This window comes from Brienomyrus brachyistius, chromosome 17 (genome assembly GCF_023856365.1).
Source record: "Brienomyrus brachyistius isolate T26 chromosome 17, BBRACH_0.4, whole genome shotgun sequence".
Classification (NCBI taxonomy): Eukaryota; Metazoa; Chordata; class Actinopteri; order Osteoglossiformes; family Mormyridae; genus Brienomyrus; species Brienomyrus brachyistius.
In genome coordinates, this window is record NC_064549.1 from 6396027 (window position 1) to 6415079 (window position 19053).

At 49.3% G+C, this 19053-nt stretch overlaps 1 protein-coding gene and 1 long non-coding RNA gene across 9 annotated transcripts in view; both read right to left on the reverse strand.

Annotated features, from left to right (window-relative positions):
• tenm4 (teneurin transmembrane protein 4) overlaps positions 1-19053 on the reverse strand; it is a 135682-nt gene that overhangs the window by 58378 nt on the left and 58251 nt on the right. For 5 of the 7 annotated variants that reach the window (XM_048982007.1, XM_048982006.1, XM_048982005.1 and 2 more), the window contains exons 4-8: positions 17205-17429; positions 4939-5179; positions 2896-2970; positions 2538-2636; positions 1352-1587 (exon numbers count right to left, since the gene is read on the reverse strand). In XM_048982007.1, the coding sequence (XP_048837964.1) occupies positions 1352-1587; positions 2538-2636; positions 2896-2970; positions 4939-5179; positions 17205-17429 (876 nt within the window). The remainder of the gene's footprint in view (positions 1-1351; positions 1588-2537; positions 2637-2895; positions 2971-4938; positions 5180-17204; positions 17430-19053) is intronic. The other 2 variants (XM_048982009.1, XM_048982008.1) reach the window with 2 other exon arrangements.
• LOC125712222 (uncharacterized) lies at positions 12788-13415 on the reverse strand. 2 transcript variants are annotated; one of them, XR_007383215.1, is made up of 3 exons: positions 13345-13415; positions 13240-13309; positions 12788-12959 (listed from the first exon to the last, which is right to left on the reverse strand). It is a non-coding gene; the product is annotated as an uncharacterized LOC125712222 (long non-coding RNA). The 2 variants fall into 2 exon arrangements; XR_007383216.1 differs by lacking the exon at positions 12788-12959 and adding an exon at positions 12972-13029.

The window sequence follows — 19053 nt, forward strand, 5'->3', positions numbered from 1 at the left end:
TTTATTAACGAGCCCCAAGATGCCCTAACGTCATCAGCCCCCACCCATACTAATGGGGAACACCCAGCCAATTCAGATTTATTTGTCTTTTTTAAAAGAAGCGGTTAGATCCTTCTGACCCTCTGTCAAGCCCTCAGCAACAATGAGATGGACGGACCCCAGCGAGACCCAGCTGTCCTTATTACCCAGAATCCCAAGACGGGAGTTAATGGTGCAAAATGGCAAGCGTCTACATCTGCAGTCAACAACAAGAAGCCGAGTCGCAGAGCAACACAGGAGAGTCCTAGTCAAAACATCCGTCACAGCCTTAGTACGCGGCTTCATTAGGCAGCCCAGCCTGAGTCACCAATTACGGGGTTCGATAATTAATTGCACTTGAAGTTAAATATATTTTTCTCATCACCGTTTAATTAAACACGCTCCTTATTCCTGATTTTAAACCCAGATTTCAGGTTTCCAAAGTGTTTACTTGTGGTGCACGGGGGAGACGGTCTCAGATTTCCATCTTTTTGGGGGTAATTACACTGCGTAATATAGCTGCATTAACCTACTGTGCTTCCCTGGCTCCCTGCCAGGTCAGAGCGGGCTCAACGTCTAACTGGAGGTGTGCTCAATCTCCCCACGCATGCCTGGGATTTCAACTCCCCCCCCCCCCCCCTCGCCCCAGTCTGAATAGAGCACAGTGTATTTAAAATGTATGCTAACTCTCCAGGGACGGCCCGTCCGTCTCACATCACATACGGCAACAGGCAGTGTAGCAGCTGGATTTGGGGCATCCTGCATCTGCAAGAACCTCAGGAAGCAAAGCCTGTTCGACCCAGACTGGAGGACCTGCTGTGTTTATGCTTAAGAGTCAGCTGGGCCGCAGTGGGAGAGCCAGTAGGATATTAGGTCGTGCTCACATGTTGGATAAACTACGCGTTTCCATTTGGCTTTCGCGGTTTAATGTTACTTTCTTTCAGTAATAGCATCCTGACTGAATAACGAGGACTTTCGATGGTTCCTTATCTTTGAGCCCCAAAGCATACCTGCAACAATCTGTCCATGTAGAAGCCCAAAGCACATTTCCTACTTTTCTGCGAAAAGTAAAACTATACAATATCCCCCAGATTCATTTGGTTTCACTCCATATCGTCTTGGCGTTGACCATCGTTTTTTAAGACCTGGGTAGCGGCACGGCACCTCTGGAACGAGACGTAGGAGCCGAGTCACTGCGGGCTGCTCTGGAAGCATGCGGCGGACGCATGTTTGTGCCGAGGAGCGGCTGTTTTGCTGAGCCCTGCGGACGGGAGGGGGGCAGGCCGGGCCTCTGCCCTCGGGGGAAGCGAGGGGGGAGCGGAAAAACACTCACCGATGAAGTAGGCCAGCAGGAACACCAGCATGGCGGAGATGAGGATGGCGCCCAAAGCAGCACACTTCCAGGTGCAGTACTGATAAGGCTTTTTCAGGCTGAAGGTGGGCCGCGAGAAGGTGCTGCGGGGCAGCGGGCGGGGCGGGGGGGAGTACACCGTGCTGGAGGTCAGCGGGTAGCCGGGGCTGGTGGTGCAGTACATGGGCGAGGCGCCCCCAGGTTTGAACAGGAAATGTCTGCAAACGGAACACAGCGCTGCTGAACTTAAGGGCTGATAGCTGATCTATTGAGGGGGGGGCACACCGCACAATCCGTGTCAGAAATCCTGCCTCCAGCCCCCTGGCCCAGAGCGACAGGGTCCGGGGTCCCAAACCCACTTGCGTCTGACATTTACAGACTGTTTTAATGGACTGGATATGGATGCTAAGGAAAGTGTCACCAACCCCATTCCTTCTGAAAGATACAGGGCGTATGACACAGGGCTTCACGTGGAGGCATATTTGCTGACAGGGAGCACAGGTACCCCACAGACAGCTGTGGGGGGTGGGGGTGGGGGGGGCTGGAATTGAGTGGATTATCAGGCATGGTCTGATGACAGTCCCTGTAAGATACATTAGGAGGCCCCAGAAAGCAGAATGGCACTGCTGTTTACGAAACAGGTCACTTATGTAAGGTGCTTTACGTAACGAGCTGAGACTGTAATGCCTGTCGGTCTGTCTGTCTGACACTGTCTGTCTGTCCATCTAACAGTGTCTGTCTGCCTGCCTGTCTGTGTGTGTGTGTCTGTCTGTCTGTGTCTGACAGACAGAATCACTAATCAGCAATTTGGAAAGTGTGTTGCAAATATAAATTAATTTGAAATGTATTCTAAATGAAAAGATGAGCTTTTCATGCATTAGCCACTCACAGCACCAATTCTTCCGTAACTGTGATAATAGATCCAATTAGCTTTGGTACACGAATCGTATTTAATAATTCATACACTGGCATTAATAAAGAGCTTTTCAATCCCGTTACCAACCCATGGCAAAAAAAAAAATAAAGGCACAGATACGATATTACAGGCAGGTGTGGCGAGAGCAGCTTGTGATGTTTATGTGGAACCACATCACCAGGGGGCAGACTAGAGCAGCGTGCGGACAGCACACACAGGGGCGGGTCCGGGGGGGCGCGCTGTGCCACGTACCCATCGCTGCGCTCGACGCCACGGCGGCCGACCGCCAGACTGTCCATCTCAACAACGCTGGCCGCCAACGTTTCTATCAATGTCTGCTTTGCTATATTTCTATGCAGAGATGAGAAAGATGGAAGGTGCTGGGATGAGACAAGCATGCAGGAAGCACGAGACACACAGGTATGGGAAACGACCACCGAGAGGAAGCACTTGCTTAGTCGACACACAAGACAAGACGGTGAAATGGAGAAGGACGTCGCGGCGTGGACAGCTGTGCCGGCGGCGGTGTGTCACTAGCACGGTTAACATGGAGCCCCCGCGTTGCCGGCCTCGAAGGGCGGGGTCACGAGCCCACCGTAAAGCCCCATACCTTGCGTTGAACGATCCCTGCCCCTTTCTGAATGCCTCTTGCTCTTCTCTGATAAACAATAGAGTATTCTGGCTCCTTTGTGGTCGAGGTCAGAAGGAAAAAAAGGCATCGCTTTCAATTAGGCGTCAGGGGTCACGGGCTCTCTGTCCCACATACAGTTCAACAGCACAAAGCAGAGCGTGTAACACAGGTTTCACAAAGCATACAAAACGCTATAAACGACACACATGTGACGCTTCTGACAGGAGCAGGCATACAGCACAGGAGAAAGGAGGCAAGGCGAGCCACACGTGTCATGCAGTGCCTTCTGGGAAATCACGCTCCATGACGCTGCAGAAATGAGCTCCTGTCACACCAGCGAACAGACTCTTCAGGTTCAGGCTTGTTTGCATTCCGCCTGTCCCCGTTCTCTGCTTGAGCGATGGCTGCTACCTCTGTTGCGGGCCGAGGTGGGAGAATTCGGATCTTAAATGAAGGAAAGGATCTTGGCAGGGGGTAGAGAGAGTCTAGTGCCGGGCCTTTCTCCGGTGGCCAGGTTTAGCCACAGAAGCGCAGAATTTATCAGCACCAGTCTGTTCCCTTTATAAAACGGCAGAGCAGAGTCATTATAACGCCATTAACGACACCGAAATGACAGAAGATGTTTCAGGGTCCATGTGGACATTGCTAATGGCTCCCATTTTTTCCAGAGGTCTCCTAATAATTGATGATATTCTGTGAAAACGGTTAATTCACATCACTCAGACGCATTTTTTCCCAGCGACGCCCTACTCCTCTCTCAGCATCTGTTTCTTCTGCTCCTTTGGGTATACCTGTGCCTTGTATATTATTCCAAGTTAATCGTTCATTACACCACTGACTGTCCCTCCAAAACCAGCATTAATGTTCATTTTCCTGTTGACTGGACCATCTCAGATATCCGCTGGCGTGAGGGGAACAGTCTGAAATCCTGTGGCCGGATTAATCGTCCGCTAAATTAACTCCGTAATTCTCTTGTCAATTTAAGTCTCTTTGGAGGCCAATAGTTATTGTACGGTGGCGAGCGTGAGAAAGGGAGTGAGCGGGATCCCATGGCCTGGTCGCAGTGAAGATCTCAGCGGTTTCTCCCCATCGCTCATCCGTAAGTGGCCTCATCCTGCTACTTTGGTGCTGACAGGCAACAGGAGTCTAATTTGCTCTGCTTGGCTACAGTGTGCCAACGAGCCGTGTGGGTCTGAATTAGACTGCGAAAATGCCCTCTAAACCCAGCCTGCTTCTCGTGGGGCGGGCGGGCAGCCTTTTACCTTTGCCCTGCGTCACCAAATTCTCATCCTCTTACTCGGGAACAGCCCCTCAGAATCAAATTAATCGTACAGACGCCTTTCCACTTAGAACAACACTCGACTGATCTACTTCACATGACAGCCTCCTGTTGAGAAATATGGTGGGGGAACTGAAAGTCGATTGATATCAAATAAATAAAAGCCAGATGCCTGATGAGGGGGGGGGGAGGTGCAGCCTCGCCGGCAACATGATTGTAATTACACAGCTGAAGGAATTCACTGCCTTCCAGGCTGTTAGCGTGCTAACTTTCCAAAGGAAAGAAAAACAGTGTTTTTCTGTTGCATGGCAAACCAGGCTGGATGGTGCCCAGACTGGAGGAAGGCCCTCTGCAATATTGGGAAAACATCCTCTTAAGTGGCATCACAATGAAAAGGAAAATCCACATATCAGACAGGAAAAAAACGACAGAATTGGTCAGCAGGTGTGACCTTCTGAGACCATGACATGGACACAGAAGTTTGGTCTCCAGGAGTGACCTTCTGAAACCATGACATGGACACAGAGGTTTGGTCTCCAGGAGTGACCTTCTGAAATCATGACATGGACACAGAGGTTTGGTCTCCAGGAGCGACCTTCTGAAACCATGACATGGACACAGAGCTTTGGTCTCCAGGGGTGACCTTCTGAAACCATGACTTGGACACAGAGGTTTGGTCTCCAGGAGAGACCTTCTGAAACCATAGGATTAACACAGTTCATTGAGGGGGTCTTCCTTGGTACCTAGTCTCCAGGGGTATGTTGCTGTTGAGCAGCCAGTTGTCCTGGGTGCTGCCGGACTCCTGGACACTGGCTGAGCCCTCGGCAGGAACAGAGCCATCCGTCGGGGTAGGGCTGGGGTTGCTCCGTGGAGTGTAGTTCCCCCTGTTGAGGGAGTTGGCAGAGGCTGCGTGGTGCTGACTGGGCGTGTGGGAGTGGGAGGGCGGTGGGCTCCGGAGTCGTGGATGGCTCTGGAATGTACCATCTAGAACATAGGGGAGGGGAGCGGGGGGACAACACATTTTATCCTTTGCACTTCATGTTACCTAAATCTATGCTGAATATCCCCATTTAAATTCACTGTGTATGCATAAGATATTTAAATGAAAGAATAAAATGTTTTCTATTATTTAAAAAAAACTGCCAAACATGTCCATGGTTAAACACGAAAAGGGTTTCTTTCCTATTATTCACAACTCCTGCTGTCTTTCAAACAATGAGTATACGGGAAATCCTCCTCCGCTCTCCTTGGGGTTCATAACACCTCCGGGACTGCAGGGGGCGTGGCGACAAAACTACAATCAACTCTTAGCAATCACATTTTTTTATCCACACCAATGGATGACTGAGTTCATACTCAATGCAATATATTTAACTTCTGTCCATTTGGATGTTAAGAGATCCGTGGCGTCTATGGTTCAGAAGTAGCGGGATCAGGGTGAGACCCGGCGGGCTTGCCGTTAGCGAGCAGCAGGCCCGACCGCCAGCGCGCAGCACCATGACTCATGCTGGCCGCTTCTCTGCGTGATTCGGTCTGCTCAGGCAGCAGGTGTGCTGGGCGTTGCGGGGGGTTAATGGCAGCCCTGAGCTCGAGGTATGTTAGCACCAAACCCCCCCCCCCCCCCCCCCCCCACAAGCTGTTCACCACAAGGCATCAGGAAGACCGCCCCCCCAGGCCACGCCCCCATCATGTAGATAAACAAAATCGGCCTGAAAAAGCTTAGGATTCTTTATGGTACATCAGAGCTCCTCTGGCCTTGAGTCTATGTCCTCTAGCACAGGGCTGAACGCCACCTCACTTTTGCCTGTGAACCGTTAGCTCACCCCCTGCAGGCCATGAGGGCCATTGATGGCCACGTCAACGCCTAAGGCAATCATGCACGGTCAGGACGAGAACATCGCTTTGTGCAAATGCCTATATGTTTCTTGCCCCATTCCATTTGATCTCATGCCCATCTGATTTGTCGTGAGTAGAAAATGTCCATGTTTTTGACATTTTTAACTTGATGGATACTGGTTTAAAAGATTTACTCGCTTCGGAACGACAAACCAGTTAATAATATCTGCTTCAGCTCACCAGGCACTAGTGCACAGTTTTATTTTCTTTTTGCGACCTACTCAGGAGTGACATCCTTGCATGACTTGACAATGTTCAGAGTTGGCCTCTCCGTGTTTAGGGATTGGTTCACAGTGTTCAGAGCTGAACTCACCACTACTATGAGATTGTCAGAAGCAAACCAAGGAACAGAAGAGAGAAAGAATCATAATCAAGGTCAGACCCAAAATGCCCCCCAGTGAGGTCAGCCCCAAAATGCCCCCCAGCGAGGTCAGCCCCAAAATTCCCCCAGCGAGGTCAGCCCCAAAATGCCCCCCAGTGAGGTCAGACCCAAAATGCCCCCCAGTGAGGTCAGCCCCAAAATGCCCCCCAGTGAGGTCAGCCCCAAAATGCCCCCCAGTGAGGTCAGCCCCAAAATGCCCCCCAGCGAGGTCAGCCCCAAACATAACTCAAGGTCACTCTCAGCACGCTAAGGAGAGCATCAGAAGATGGGGCTCCCAAGATTCCTTGGTGCACTCCTCTACGATAACGTTAAAGAAGATTGGAATTCACACCACTTTCACCCGTTAATGGAGTCGGCTCCTTCCCCGCCTGCTTCAGCACAGCCCTACCAGAAGAGAGACATCAGCATGCGAGGCAGCTAGCATGGGCACACAAGACGAAATGCCCCTAAGAGTGCACACAGGCACCAGCGCAAACTGATCCAGGCACCTACTGAACACGGGGGGGGGGGGGGGTACACATTCAGTACACTGCTCTTAATATGCACAGGAACTCGCAGAGGTGTGACTCAGCTTCAGGTCTTCCTAGGCCTCACGGTCACACATAGGTGTGTGCCTCACCGGCATGGGCCGCTGTATCTTCACTATGCAGAAGGTATCATCATTCCTTTTATCTGTTATAAGCAACCAGGATTATCCTAAAGCACCTGAAATCCAGTACATTAGTACTGGATCACTCTTTAATGAATCTATAAAAGTAAAAAATAAATAAATCTCATGTATCGTCTGAAAATGTAACAAATCATAATAAAATGATGGCTGTAGTGACAAGATAACTGTTAGGCAGGATTGAACAGTAAGAATAACAGAAGCAGGTGGTAAAGTAGCTTCACAAATAAAGCCAATGCAATGGTTGAGGGTTCAAATCCCTGGGAGAACATCTACATCAGACTCCGGTACCTGGAGAGCTACTATCCAGTAGGTTTTCTATCCTAGCCGGCTTCCGATGAGCCTCACCTGGCCCTGGTACGTACCTGAGAACAGGTGTGACTCATCAGAAGCCGGGTAGGATTGAAAACCGACTGGAAGGCAGCTCTCCAGGACCGGAGTTGGAGACCCCTGATCTACATTAAAAACTGTCTCTCTACTGTCAGATAATCCATCACATCCATCCACCCATTTTCCAGCCCACTTATCCTTCTGGGTCGCGGGGGGTCCGGAGCCTATCCCAGAAGCTACGGACACGAGGCGGGGAACAACCCAGGATGGGGGGCCAGCCCATCGCAGGGCACACTCACACACCATTCACTCTCACATGCACACCTACGGGCAATTTAGCAACTCCAATTAGCCTCAGCATGTCTTTGGACTGTGGGGGGAAACCGGAGTTCCCGGAGGACACCCCACGACGACATGAGGAGAATATGCAAACTCCACACACATGTGACCCAGGCGGAGACTCGAACCCGGGTCCCAGAGGTGTGAGGCAACAGTGCTGACCATCATCCCGCCCCATTGGCATTACAATTGTTAAAATAACTATTTAAATGATCAGTTTACAATCATATGCAACTTAAGGCTTTGTAAAAACAAAAAATGGCCAAACAGTTTCAGTTGAAAACTTTGGCTCGCAAAAGCACGATGGGAAATCAAGTCGCCAGCTACAAATTTGCTACTGGAAGAAGGCGTTACCAGAAAAAGGTGTCGTACGAGTAGCTAGACCACCCTGAGCTCCCACCATGAGCTCCTTCACTAATGAAGGCTTTCTTATTACACCAATCACTAGCTCCTCACTTCCAAAAGGAGACTGACGAGCTGAGGAATAGGGACACGCATCAGGAGAAGCAGCCTGACTAGTAAGCATGACAGAAGTCAGACTGAAAGGGAAGGAGACCAATTTTAAATAAAGTAATCGGCAGCGATCTGGAAAAACATGAATAATGGGTTTAAAACATTTCATTTACATGAAGTGCCCTTTGGCTCGTTCCGGCCATAGATCAGTCTGTCAGAAGAGACTGTATCCCTGGTTTGGCAGTTTTGGGTAGTCTGGACATCAAAGTCAGTTTGTGAATTACAGCTTCTCAGAGACAGAGGCAGGAAGAGGGAACACAAATGTGTTACTGGTGGCAAAGCTTACATTTTACAAACCGCCGCAGACAGACAGGCGACACTAATAAGTGCTGGCTTGGATAATTATCCATGATTGCACTTGATTATGCTGTTCGGTCCCCGGTAGGCGATCCGTATTAAATCCACACACATACAAATGCACTGTGTCGCTACCAAGCATCAATCAAATTTACATACTGTTCAGGGAAACAGATCCTTTGCAGTGGATCTCCTAGAGATCATAGAAAACTTACTTCATGACCCCAGAACAAGAGACAGTGTTTACAGTCTTTATTTGCAGATAACCTTCAGGAAGCCGAGACCCAGGGGTGTGTCCACCATTAGCTAAATGACACAATACCAGTCAAAAGTCTGGACTATGCTATTAACTTTATCGTCACAGACCTCAAGGCGAGTGATACATCTCAAATATTGCAATGACCAAGACCACAGTTCAACATCTCAGTAATCAAATTTTAGGCTCTTTGATGCCAGCAATACAGACTCTTGGCATTCTTTCAACCAGCTTCCAGATGTAGCCACCTGGAATGCTTCTCCAACAGTCCTGAAGGAGTTTCCACAAGTTCTGGGCACAAGTTGACTTCCGTGCTCTTACTGCTCAATCCAGCTCATCCCAAACCAGCTCTATAGGGTTTAGGTCAGGGGGGATCGTGGGGGCCGGGTCATCTGTCACAGCCCTTCACCTCTGTCCTATTTCACAGGATAATACTACGTAACCCCGAGCTGTGCTTAGGGTTGTTTTATCCTTTTGAAAAACACAGTATCTTCAGTAGGTGTCTCCCGACCGTTGACTGGTATGGCACATGCTTTTAAACAGCGCACAACGCTCACATTCCCGTCGGCCCGCTAGCGATTCCCCAGGCATGTAGGGTGTGGAAGCATGAAGAGCCTCAGGGGGAAATGCCGTGGATGCACACATTCGAACCTGCAGCCCGGAAGGAGTCACAGTGGGCCATTACACCTTGCCTGGTGTCACTGTAACTGTTGTTTATGTTGTGAATTTAAAATTAAAGGAGTGTCTTAATTAACTGCTGTTTTCAAAAGCGATGACACAAAATAAATTAACGGGATTACAAGACAGCTGAAAGGATTCTTGGGGTCTTTTCATAAACAGGATATACACACAGCCACAATACAGCATTTAGTTCAGTCAAGCCTCTTATTGAATCATTATTATAGTACTCTATTTGTGTATAAGTGGGAAATTAAAAACAGATTAATAATTAAACCAAGCCTGGTTTTTGATAGACTGAGAGTATTTGCTGATTCACTGACTAATTCACTAAAAGATCTATGGTTCTGTAAAATTAAAACTCAGAAAAGCTGCATGCCTGAAACCTCAGTAATGACACTAATCACGTTTCCCGGCCACTTGGGTTTACGGCTTCAGTCATTTTCTCCCAGGCAGCTTCATAGACACAGTAAAATGTAGTTCAAGGTCGAGGGTTTATTTTTATTGGATGGCATAACAGTCATGGTACCAGGCAGGTCCTTGAAGCAAATATTCAACCCATAAGAAGAGGCTCAATGATCCAGCACTGGCACCTTGCAGTAGCTTCCGCACGGGCACTGCTGACTGAACCCCCCCCAGTGTCATCTCGCGACATAGAAATGGCAAGCGAGATAAGACTTCCTCTCTGACCTCGAGAAGAGAGCGAACGTCGGACCCCAAAGCCACCTCCTGACCCCGTTCTTCAGTCGGGGCGCCCTAGGGACAGGAGGGCTCCAGGGAGACAAACACGTCCCAATCTAATGAGCCCTATAAAAAAAGTCACTAACTCAGGCCAGTGCCCGCGGCCGGCCGCGAATGTCCTTCAGCAGAGTTACGGTGTCACGCAGGCGAGCCAATCGGGCTCGGCGGATTAGACACGCCATCAAACTTCACAGGCGGCTGGCCTGCTCTCCTCGAGACACGTCCGGAGGGGGGCGTTAGCGGCCATGGCTATTCTGCGATAACGACACGCTTCCGCATCCCGAGCGTACCGCACAACACAGATGGTGCGCGTAAGAGATGATGGATGGTCATAGGAATACCGCGGTAACACGGGCACCTGGAAAACAGCATTTACCCACTAACTGGAGCATGATCACATGGTCACAGAATCACTGGTCAATTAGCCTGCCTGGGCAGGGAAGCGATTAAAGCCGCACGGCAGACAAACGATCAAAGCACTCGTCAAGATCTTACTGGGGTCATGCATCACTAATTGTTCCACGCTGATGATGATACATTAATACATTGTTAAGCGTCCCTCACGGAGGAGGGATTAATGCACCGTTAAGTCTCCCATCCGGTGGCCAACGGCCGGAAACGCCGGCGCCGTTTTCTCTGCGAGAGTGAAGAGCTTTCTGTGCACGGGGGGGGGGGGCACAGGCCACGCCCAGCTGTTCTGCTGACCGGGGTGTTTATGCTTCACCCCCATTAGAGGCTCCATGTGGGAATTCAAGCTGTCTTCACAGCATCCATTTCAGGATGCAGATCTGCAGAAAACCACACGTGGTAGGTGAGCCTCCGGCATCCTCTCGCTACTTAAGTGACAGATTCCCCGCGAAGCAGCGCTGCATTACTGCCCGTCTGGTCTCACTCGCCGGGGGCGAGACATACGCCTGTTATCTGTGTCCAGCAGCACTGTGTCAGCGTCCCTCTCGGGGCAAAGGGGAGAAAAACAGCCACTGCCTTTTCACAGACTCCATAAAAAGGACTTTCACACAAGTGATAAAACATTTGGCGGCACGCAATAGGAAGGTAGGAGGGCCATTCCGCCTACCCAGCTGATTGGCGTTAAGTGCTTTACAGGCTGGGGATGAGTATTGGCACAGATACCCAGATTCGATTTGATTCCGATTCACAAGCTAACAATTCAATTCGATCCGATAGGAATGAGATATGAAATACTATATAACAGCTTTCCATATTTGGAGTGAGCACAAACGCTACCAGCGACAGATAGAGTCAGATCTGATCTCTGCATATAAAAATATATATATATTTCTCTTTCTCTATTGAAGAATACAACAAAATATTAAATCAGTTAAGAAATACTGACACTTTACTTGGTGATTTACTTGATGAAACAAATGTACTACAAGTCATGTACAAATATAGCTGCTGCTTGCCATGCGTCAGTGTTCATTAATCAACACACATGAGATCAGAATTTAAATTCTGTTATTCTTGACTTGTTCCTTCAGTAGTTCCTTAGCAGTTCACGAAGTCTTACAGAATTAACAGATATAGTAACAAGTATAGTATCTGCTTGAGATAAATCATGCGTCACGATTCATTAATGATGAATTAACATGAGACCAGTATGTAACTAAGACGTAGTTTGTGGTTAATTAATACATAATTAATAGCACAGTGCTATACTATAAACTGTTACTGAAATACTGAAGAGTTCATGACTACATAGGTAAGTCCCCGAAGACCTAAGTAACTGAACGGCAGTATAGAGCGTCCAGGATCACTCTGTCCTGACTGGATGAATTTCAGCAAAACAAAAGTGTTCAGAGGAATCAGAAACATTAAATACAAAAATGCAGTGTAATTTCAACTGCAAAAATGCAGTGTAATTCACAAGGAAGTTAGCTCATGAAAAAGTAATTTAAATAATTGTGACTTGTTAATAAATTCATAAATACTCCACCAATATTAGGGAAGAAAATTACCTTACAATTGTCTTTAGAAAAATAAAATATTAAAATAAATTCCAAAATCTTGTCCTGGCCTGCACATTGAACCAATGAGTCTTTCCTGATATAACTTTAAATAAATGTTCCTTCTCCTCATACTAATATATGGATATTCCCTTCAAACAAAGAGAAAGCGATTATTTCTGATGCAACGAGATGCCTGCGGTTGGTTACTGGCAGGTCTCTGTCTCACTGGCCCAGCGCTGTCCTTCCAGAATGCACCTGTGGCTTACACTGCCTCCATGAATCCGTTTAATATTCGGGACGCTCCTCAGTAACTGTCGCTATGGATGGAGGCCCTCATTCGACATTATCTGGAAATTTGCTTGAATAACTCGAGATCCGCATCTCTGCACCATGGAAAAACGGAGGAAAGTAGAGCGGGGAGGACACAGCGTGTGGCGAGCGATAGCCAGCACCACCACACGGTGCTGGGGCGTCCGGAGGCGCGGGGCCCGTGCTGTCATCAGTGTTCATACTCTTAAAGGCACACTGTGTCAGGGAGGCACCTGCTGGGCCCCTGGCTACAGTAAGGGGATGATCTAGGGGGCAGGCTTAAAGGGAAAATGCTCCGCTTTGCAGTATGTACTTGTACCTGTACTGCGTCATCCTGTACTCTGCAGTGTGTACCTGTACTGCGTCATCCTGTACTCTGCAGTGTGTACCTGTACTGTGTCATCCTGTACTCTGCAGTGTGTACCTGTACTGCGTCATCCTGTACTCTGCAGTGTGTACCTGTACTGTGTCATCCTGTACTCCGCAGTGTGTACCTGTACTGTGTCATCCCGTACTCTGCAGTGTGTACCTGTACTGCGTCATCCCGTAATCTACAGTGTGTACCTGTACTGCGTCATCCCGTGCTCTGCAGTGGGTACCTGTACTGTGTCATCCTGTACCCTACATTGCGTACCTGTACTGTGTCATCCTGTATTCTGCAGTGTGTACCTGTACTGCGTCATCCTGTACTCTGCAGTGTGTACCTGTACTGCGTCATCCTGTACTCTGCAGTGTGTACCTGTACTGTGTCATCCTGTACTCTGCAGTGTGTACCTGTACTGCGTCATCCTGTACTCTGCAGTGTGTACCTGTACTGCGTCATCCTGTACTCTGCAGTGTGTACCTGTACTGCGTCATCCTGTACTCTGCAGTGTGTACCTGTACTGTGTCATCCTGTACTCTGCAGTGTGTACCTGTACTGTGTCATCCTGTGCTCTGCAGTGGGTACCTGTACTGTGTCATCCTGTACTCTGCAGTGTGTACCTGTACTGTGTCATCCTGTGCTCCGCAGTGTGTACCTGTACGGTGTCATCCTGTACTCCGCAGTGTGTACGTGTACTGTGTCATCCTGTACTCTGCAGTGTGTACGTGTACTGTGTCATCCTGTACTCTGCAGTGTGTATGTGTACTGTGTCATCCTGTGCTCTGCAGTGGGTACCTGTACTGTGTCATCCTGTACTCCGCAGTGTATACCTGTACTGTGTCATCCTGTACCCTACATTGCGTACCTGTACTGTGTCATCCTGTACCCTACATTGCGTACCTGTACTGTGTCATCCTGTATTCCGCATTATTGTATCTGGATTTTCTAACTGTAATTTGCATTAGTTTCAGACTCCTCCAATCTTAGGTGCACATGTGGTTCTCTACTACACAGCCTGTAAAACTGAGGGGCAAAAAACACACACACACAGATAGAAACGCACACACACAGAGTGTAAGGGATGACTGGGTGTGTTAACAAGCCCTTCTTAAAAGGCCGGCACACTAAGCCCCTTATCAGACAGCCAGAGACATGCACTCATCAAAGCGTCCGCTAAGCCATCACCCCGATCTAATCTCGCAACAGCTCTGTGGACAGAGAGGCCACCAACACACAGTAGAGGACTCTGAATAATAATAATAATAATAATAATAATAATAATAATAATGCCAGTCAAACCTTACATGATAGACATGGAAATAATGATGGAAAATGTGAAAATATGACGATTCTAGTGATTACAGTATGCAAAATAATCGCAGTCGCTCAAATAATCACAATCGGGCAAATATGTAATAATTGTGACAGGCCTAATAATAATAATAATAATAATAATAATAATAATAATAATAACAAAAGGGATCCATCACTGCTGGTGCATAGATCCCTAATAATAATACGGTGTGTCCTGTAAAGCTCAGGCAACGCAGTGACCTTTTGACAGATAACAGATGGCTGTATGGATGGATGGACACAGACATACAGCTCAGGCCTCTGCACACGGGAGCCTCTAATGTGAGCGACGTGGCGGGCAGGTAGCCGAGATGAGAAAGAGCGAGCGGGCACCGCCTCCTGCCCACAAAGGGGCCCTCATCTCCTCAGACAGAGTCGTTATTTTGCCAGGCGTAAGCGAAGTGTCGGCCCGCTGCCACGCCTCCGACGGCGTCCAATGAAGAGAGCCGCACTTAACGTGTCATTTATACAAGTGGAGGTAATACGGAGATGCATGGGCGAGCAGCAGGGTCACAGAGCACGTTTCAAGGCGGCATAATTCATTAAAATAAGTAATCTGTGTGCGTATGTGAATAAATACCAAGGTCTCTTTATTATTTAAAAAGGGACACGGTGGTGTCATGCCGTTAAGTAGGGGAATAACGCAGAGTGACACAGCAGCGGCTCACAGAACCAGCTATTAGCATAAATCCTGCTTATTTACATATAATCAGAAGTGGGGGTGCATGCTTAAGAGGTGTTCTCATGGCGGGCCGCTCGAAGTGCACCCCCCCCCCCCCACTTTCTGGAAGGGTGCTCCAGGCGTATCCTCACGCGTCACTCGTGTGGCCGTCAACTGTTTCAAAAACAAATCACTATCCACTTAGTCCTGCCCCCCGCCCTCGCCGCATGGCTGGGGATCACGTGACCATAGCCCCCCCCCCCCCCCCCAGAGTTCGATCCGATTTCAGCAATCGCTTTGCTCGACCGCCAAGGCCGCTGAATTATTTACGTACCTCGCTCACTCTGTAAGACGCACTCAGGACAAAAGGCAGTCTGTGCAGATTCCAATTACTCTGGAGGGGGTGGGGGGTGAGAAGACCCCCATCTCCAAGCTCAGTGAGTAATGACTGCAGCCCCCCCCCCCCCACACACACACACACACACACACACACACACACAAACAAAGACCAGTACTTATATTTGTGAGGACCGTCCATTCATTTTGACAAACTAAACCCTAATCCCAACTATGACAACCATAACCCCTACCCAACCCTAACATTACCCATAAGTAACCAAGCAAAATCTATTTAGCATTTTTAGTTTCTTTGATTTCAGTCACGGATTTGGTCACAATGTCAAAACAACAGGTTTTCATCACATTGTGGGGACATTTGGTAATATATACATAACCCACAAAGGCACACAGACGCGCAAGCACGCACAAACACGCACAAACACTCACACACACACACACACACACACACACACACACACACACACACACGTGTGCTTGGCACTCTAGTCAGGCATCCTCTTACGCTTCCAGTGACCTCTGCAGCATCATAATCGTCCAAGGATCCCATTAACGATACTGGGCTGTGGGCCCACAGGCAGTAGTCTGGAATTACAGCACAGTAGCACCCCCAAGTCCACCCCCCACCCCCCCCCCATCACAGATGGAGGGGGGGCGAGAGCTCGCCGCAGGTTCCGCACGGCAAACGGCTGCTGTTCCACTCACCCTTAAACGGGCCGATCAGCCGATCAGCACCTTCAGCCGGTGCTGAAAGGATTTAGCTGAATGTCAGAAAACAAACAGAAGCAATTCACGGCTAACCTTCAGCTCGTGCTAGGCTTCCGTGATTCACAAATTACTGGGAGAGAATCTCCTTATTTGAAGTAATATCAGCGTGTCATTAATGGAGCCTGTCTGCAGCAGAACCTGAAACGAGGCACACGCTCGTACATAAAGCTCCGATTCGAAGCACTGGCTTCATCCCTCACTCATGCCTCACACACGATTTTACATATTTATCCTGAGGCAAAAATAACAGAACCACCTCGGACCAAACAGAAACCGAGACAGAAATTTAGGAGCCACAATCGCTTTCCGCCCCAAACTACAGAGCAAATACCCCCCCCCCCCCCCCCTCACACACACACACGTAAAAAAGCAAATAAATTCTGGCAGGATGGAAAAAGTTGCCACGGCGGTAACCCTGCAGCCAGATGGCCAGACGAAAACGCCAGCCGTAAAACAGTCGACGAAACCGAGGAGGCTTTAATTTCATTAAAATATCGCTCGCGCACACAAGGGGGGTAGATTACTTATTGATTTTTTTTTCCAAACCAAAGAGCAGAGCTCTGTAAGAAAACAAGCGTAGAGCCAGAGAACATAAGGACGCTGATTCGCTGACTACAGCGTCAGCCGTTCTGTTTGTTCCGCCAAGTCCGCTCCTCTCGTCTCGAAGGCACGACACGAGGAAAACGTGCCCTGCATCTGGCGAGCTTGTCGTGACTATTTGGACGGGCATAAAGGAACCGGAAAGCCAGAGGCACCACAGACGGCCGCAAGGGCAAATCCAACCCCCCCGAACTGAAAAGGTCACGGCTCACAGGGAGCAGGGAGGTGCGTAATGCCCCCAACGTCCATGTCTGGCCCCGGGTGGCACGCAGACACTGTGTGGAGCCAATCGCTTCAAGAAGAAACATCACATTTCTGGCTGAAGTTTCCCCTGCCTTTCATCTCCCCCACAGAAGCCCCCCGCCAGATTACCCCGGGTGAAACTTAGAGCTGACATTCTAACTTCCATCTGCATCGCTAAGAAGCGGCGAGCGAGTCCACCCCTGGCCAGAATCAAGAGCGATGTGGGATTAGTACCGACGGGGAACTCCACGAGGCGCCAGCAGGCAAAGAGTCTGAACGCAAACTCACCGTCAGCCGAGGCAGTGGAAGGAGGGCCCCGCTTTCCTGAGCCCGCTTTAACTAAGAACGAATCGGGGCCAAACTCATCTTCGGAGTCAGTGTCCCGGCTTGGCTGAGCCACACGGCTACCTAGCAACCTTCTCTGGCTCTCATTGGCTGGGAGGGGGAGAGGGAGAGAGGGGAACTGTTCGACTGGGGAGGAGGACGAGGCGGATGAGCAAGGCAGAGGAGGACCTGTGGACCACAAATAAAGACAAAACGGGGAGGGGGGGCACAGAGTCACACAAGAAGGACGACAGCATAGCAGACATTCAGACGATGGACGAAGTCATGCATCACAGAATAGACAGATCGGGCTGGTGGCTGGACTGGGATCGCTGGGGCGCCGGCCAAGTTCGCCAGTGTTTTCAAAGACTTGGGCGTGTTTGTCTCAAGTTCGGAATAAAGACAGATTTGTTTGCTGGAAGATGTGCCACGCACGGGGAATATAAATACAATTCAGGCATGCGCATAAAATAAACAGAAAGCACACCACGGAGAGAGCTACTTAAGAGAATTAATCATCCAAGGGGAAACCATTAATCATCCTCGATTTTAAAGGTTCCGCTATACGTTTAGATGGCAATATCGCCGTGATTAATTTACGTTTGAGGAGAAACGTACTGGGCGTGGGGAGGTCAGCGTATCTGCATTACACAGCTAATCAGAGGAACCTTCTACCTGCTATCACACGTCCCTCCCGGCCGTCTGTAGACGTCGGAGGGTAATTCATTAGGTTAGACGCAAAGCTGGGCCACGCCTGGAGGGGGCGCACTTGCTGCCGGCACTCTACGCTGGGAACAGGCGCTACAGCGTCACACAGTATAGCTGGTGGCCAGCGTGGTTGTCGTGTGGCACCATTCACTCTGCTCATGTTTTTTTTTCTATTTAGGTCCTCTCACAAATTAAAACATTCTCTCCCCCCCCCACCCCCCTGACTGGAAGGACCCCTGAAAGTACACTGTGCATGGGGAAGACCTCGTTCATCTTCCTTATCACTGCATTAGTCAACTCCATGAGCTGCATGGGCGCCATACAGCATATCTGTAGATTACTGGCGTTGCGTCTTGCAGTCCAGACCGCATCACACAGTCTGTGCTGCTCACGGGTCCAAGAAATAAAAATAAAAACTCACAGCTGCGCTTGTCTCACGCATAAACACGGCCTGCTATAATCCCATCCACGCAGCAGCGTGACTCACTCCGGAAACACCGACACACGCCATGGAGCTCCTGGCTCCTGACACCACGTCGCCCCCTGCTGCGCGGGCTGTGCAGATGAGCGGGCCAGATTAAACGACGACAGATTCAGAATTAGCATTCGTCACGTCACTCTGAAGGAGATACAGAGCGTGCGCAATTAGCAAAATTAGCATAAGTGCTACGTACGTCGCTTTTTAAGAGGGTTAGGGGTGTTTGCTGCCCTGGAGGTGACAGCAGCCCATAGCTTCTCTTCATAAAAACCAGCGGCTGGACAGCGTGCCTCAGCAAGCTATTTCTATCGGGGGACTCCAAAATGGAGTCCCACCAGATCCAAATTCAGTAGCCTGAGTGTACAGTCGATGAGCATGAAATGCCACAGTTTGTCAAAAGAGTAGGACACCCCCAGCCCCACGGATAGCACTCCTCCCTCAGTTGATGAGGTCGCCCTTGACATTAAGGTACATTTGCCAGCGTTCTCTCAGAGTTATACAGATAATGTTCTAACTGCTCACAAGTGACATCAATTGGCATATAAAGTCATGCTTAGTACAACTTCCTGTGTTGTAGTGCGAAGTACAGGCTCTCTTGACTCTCTGTCCACGTCACTGAGCTCTGCC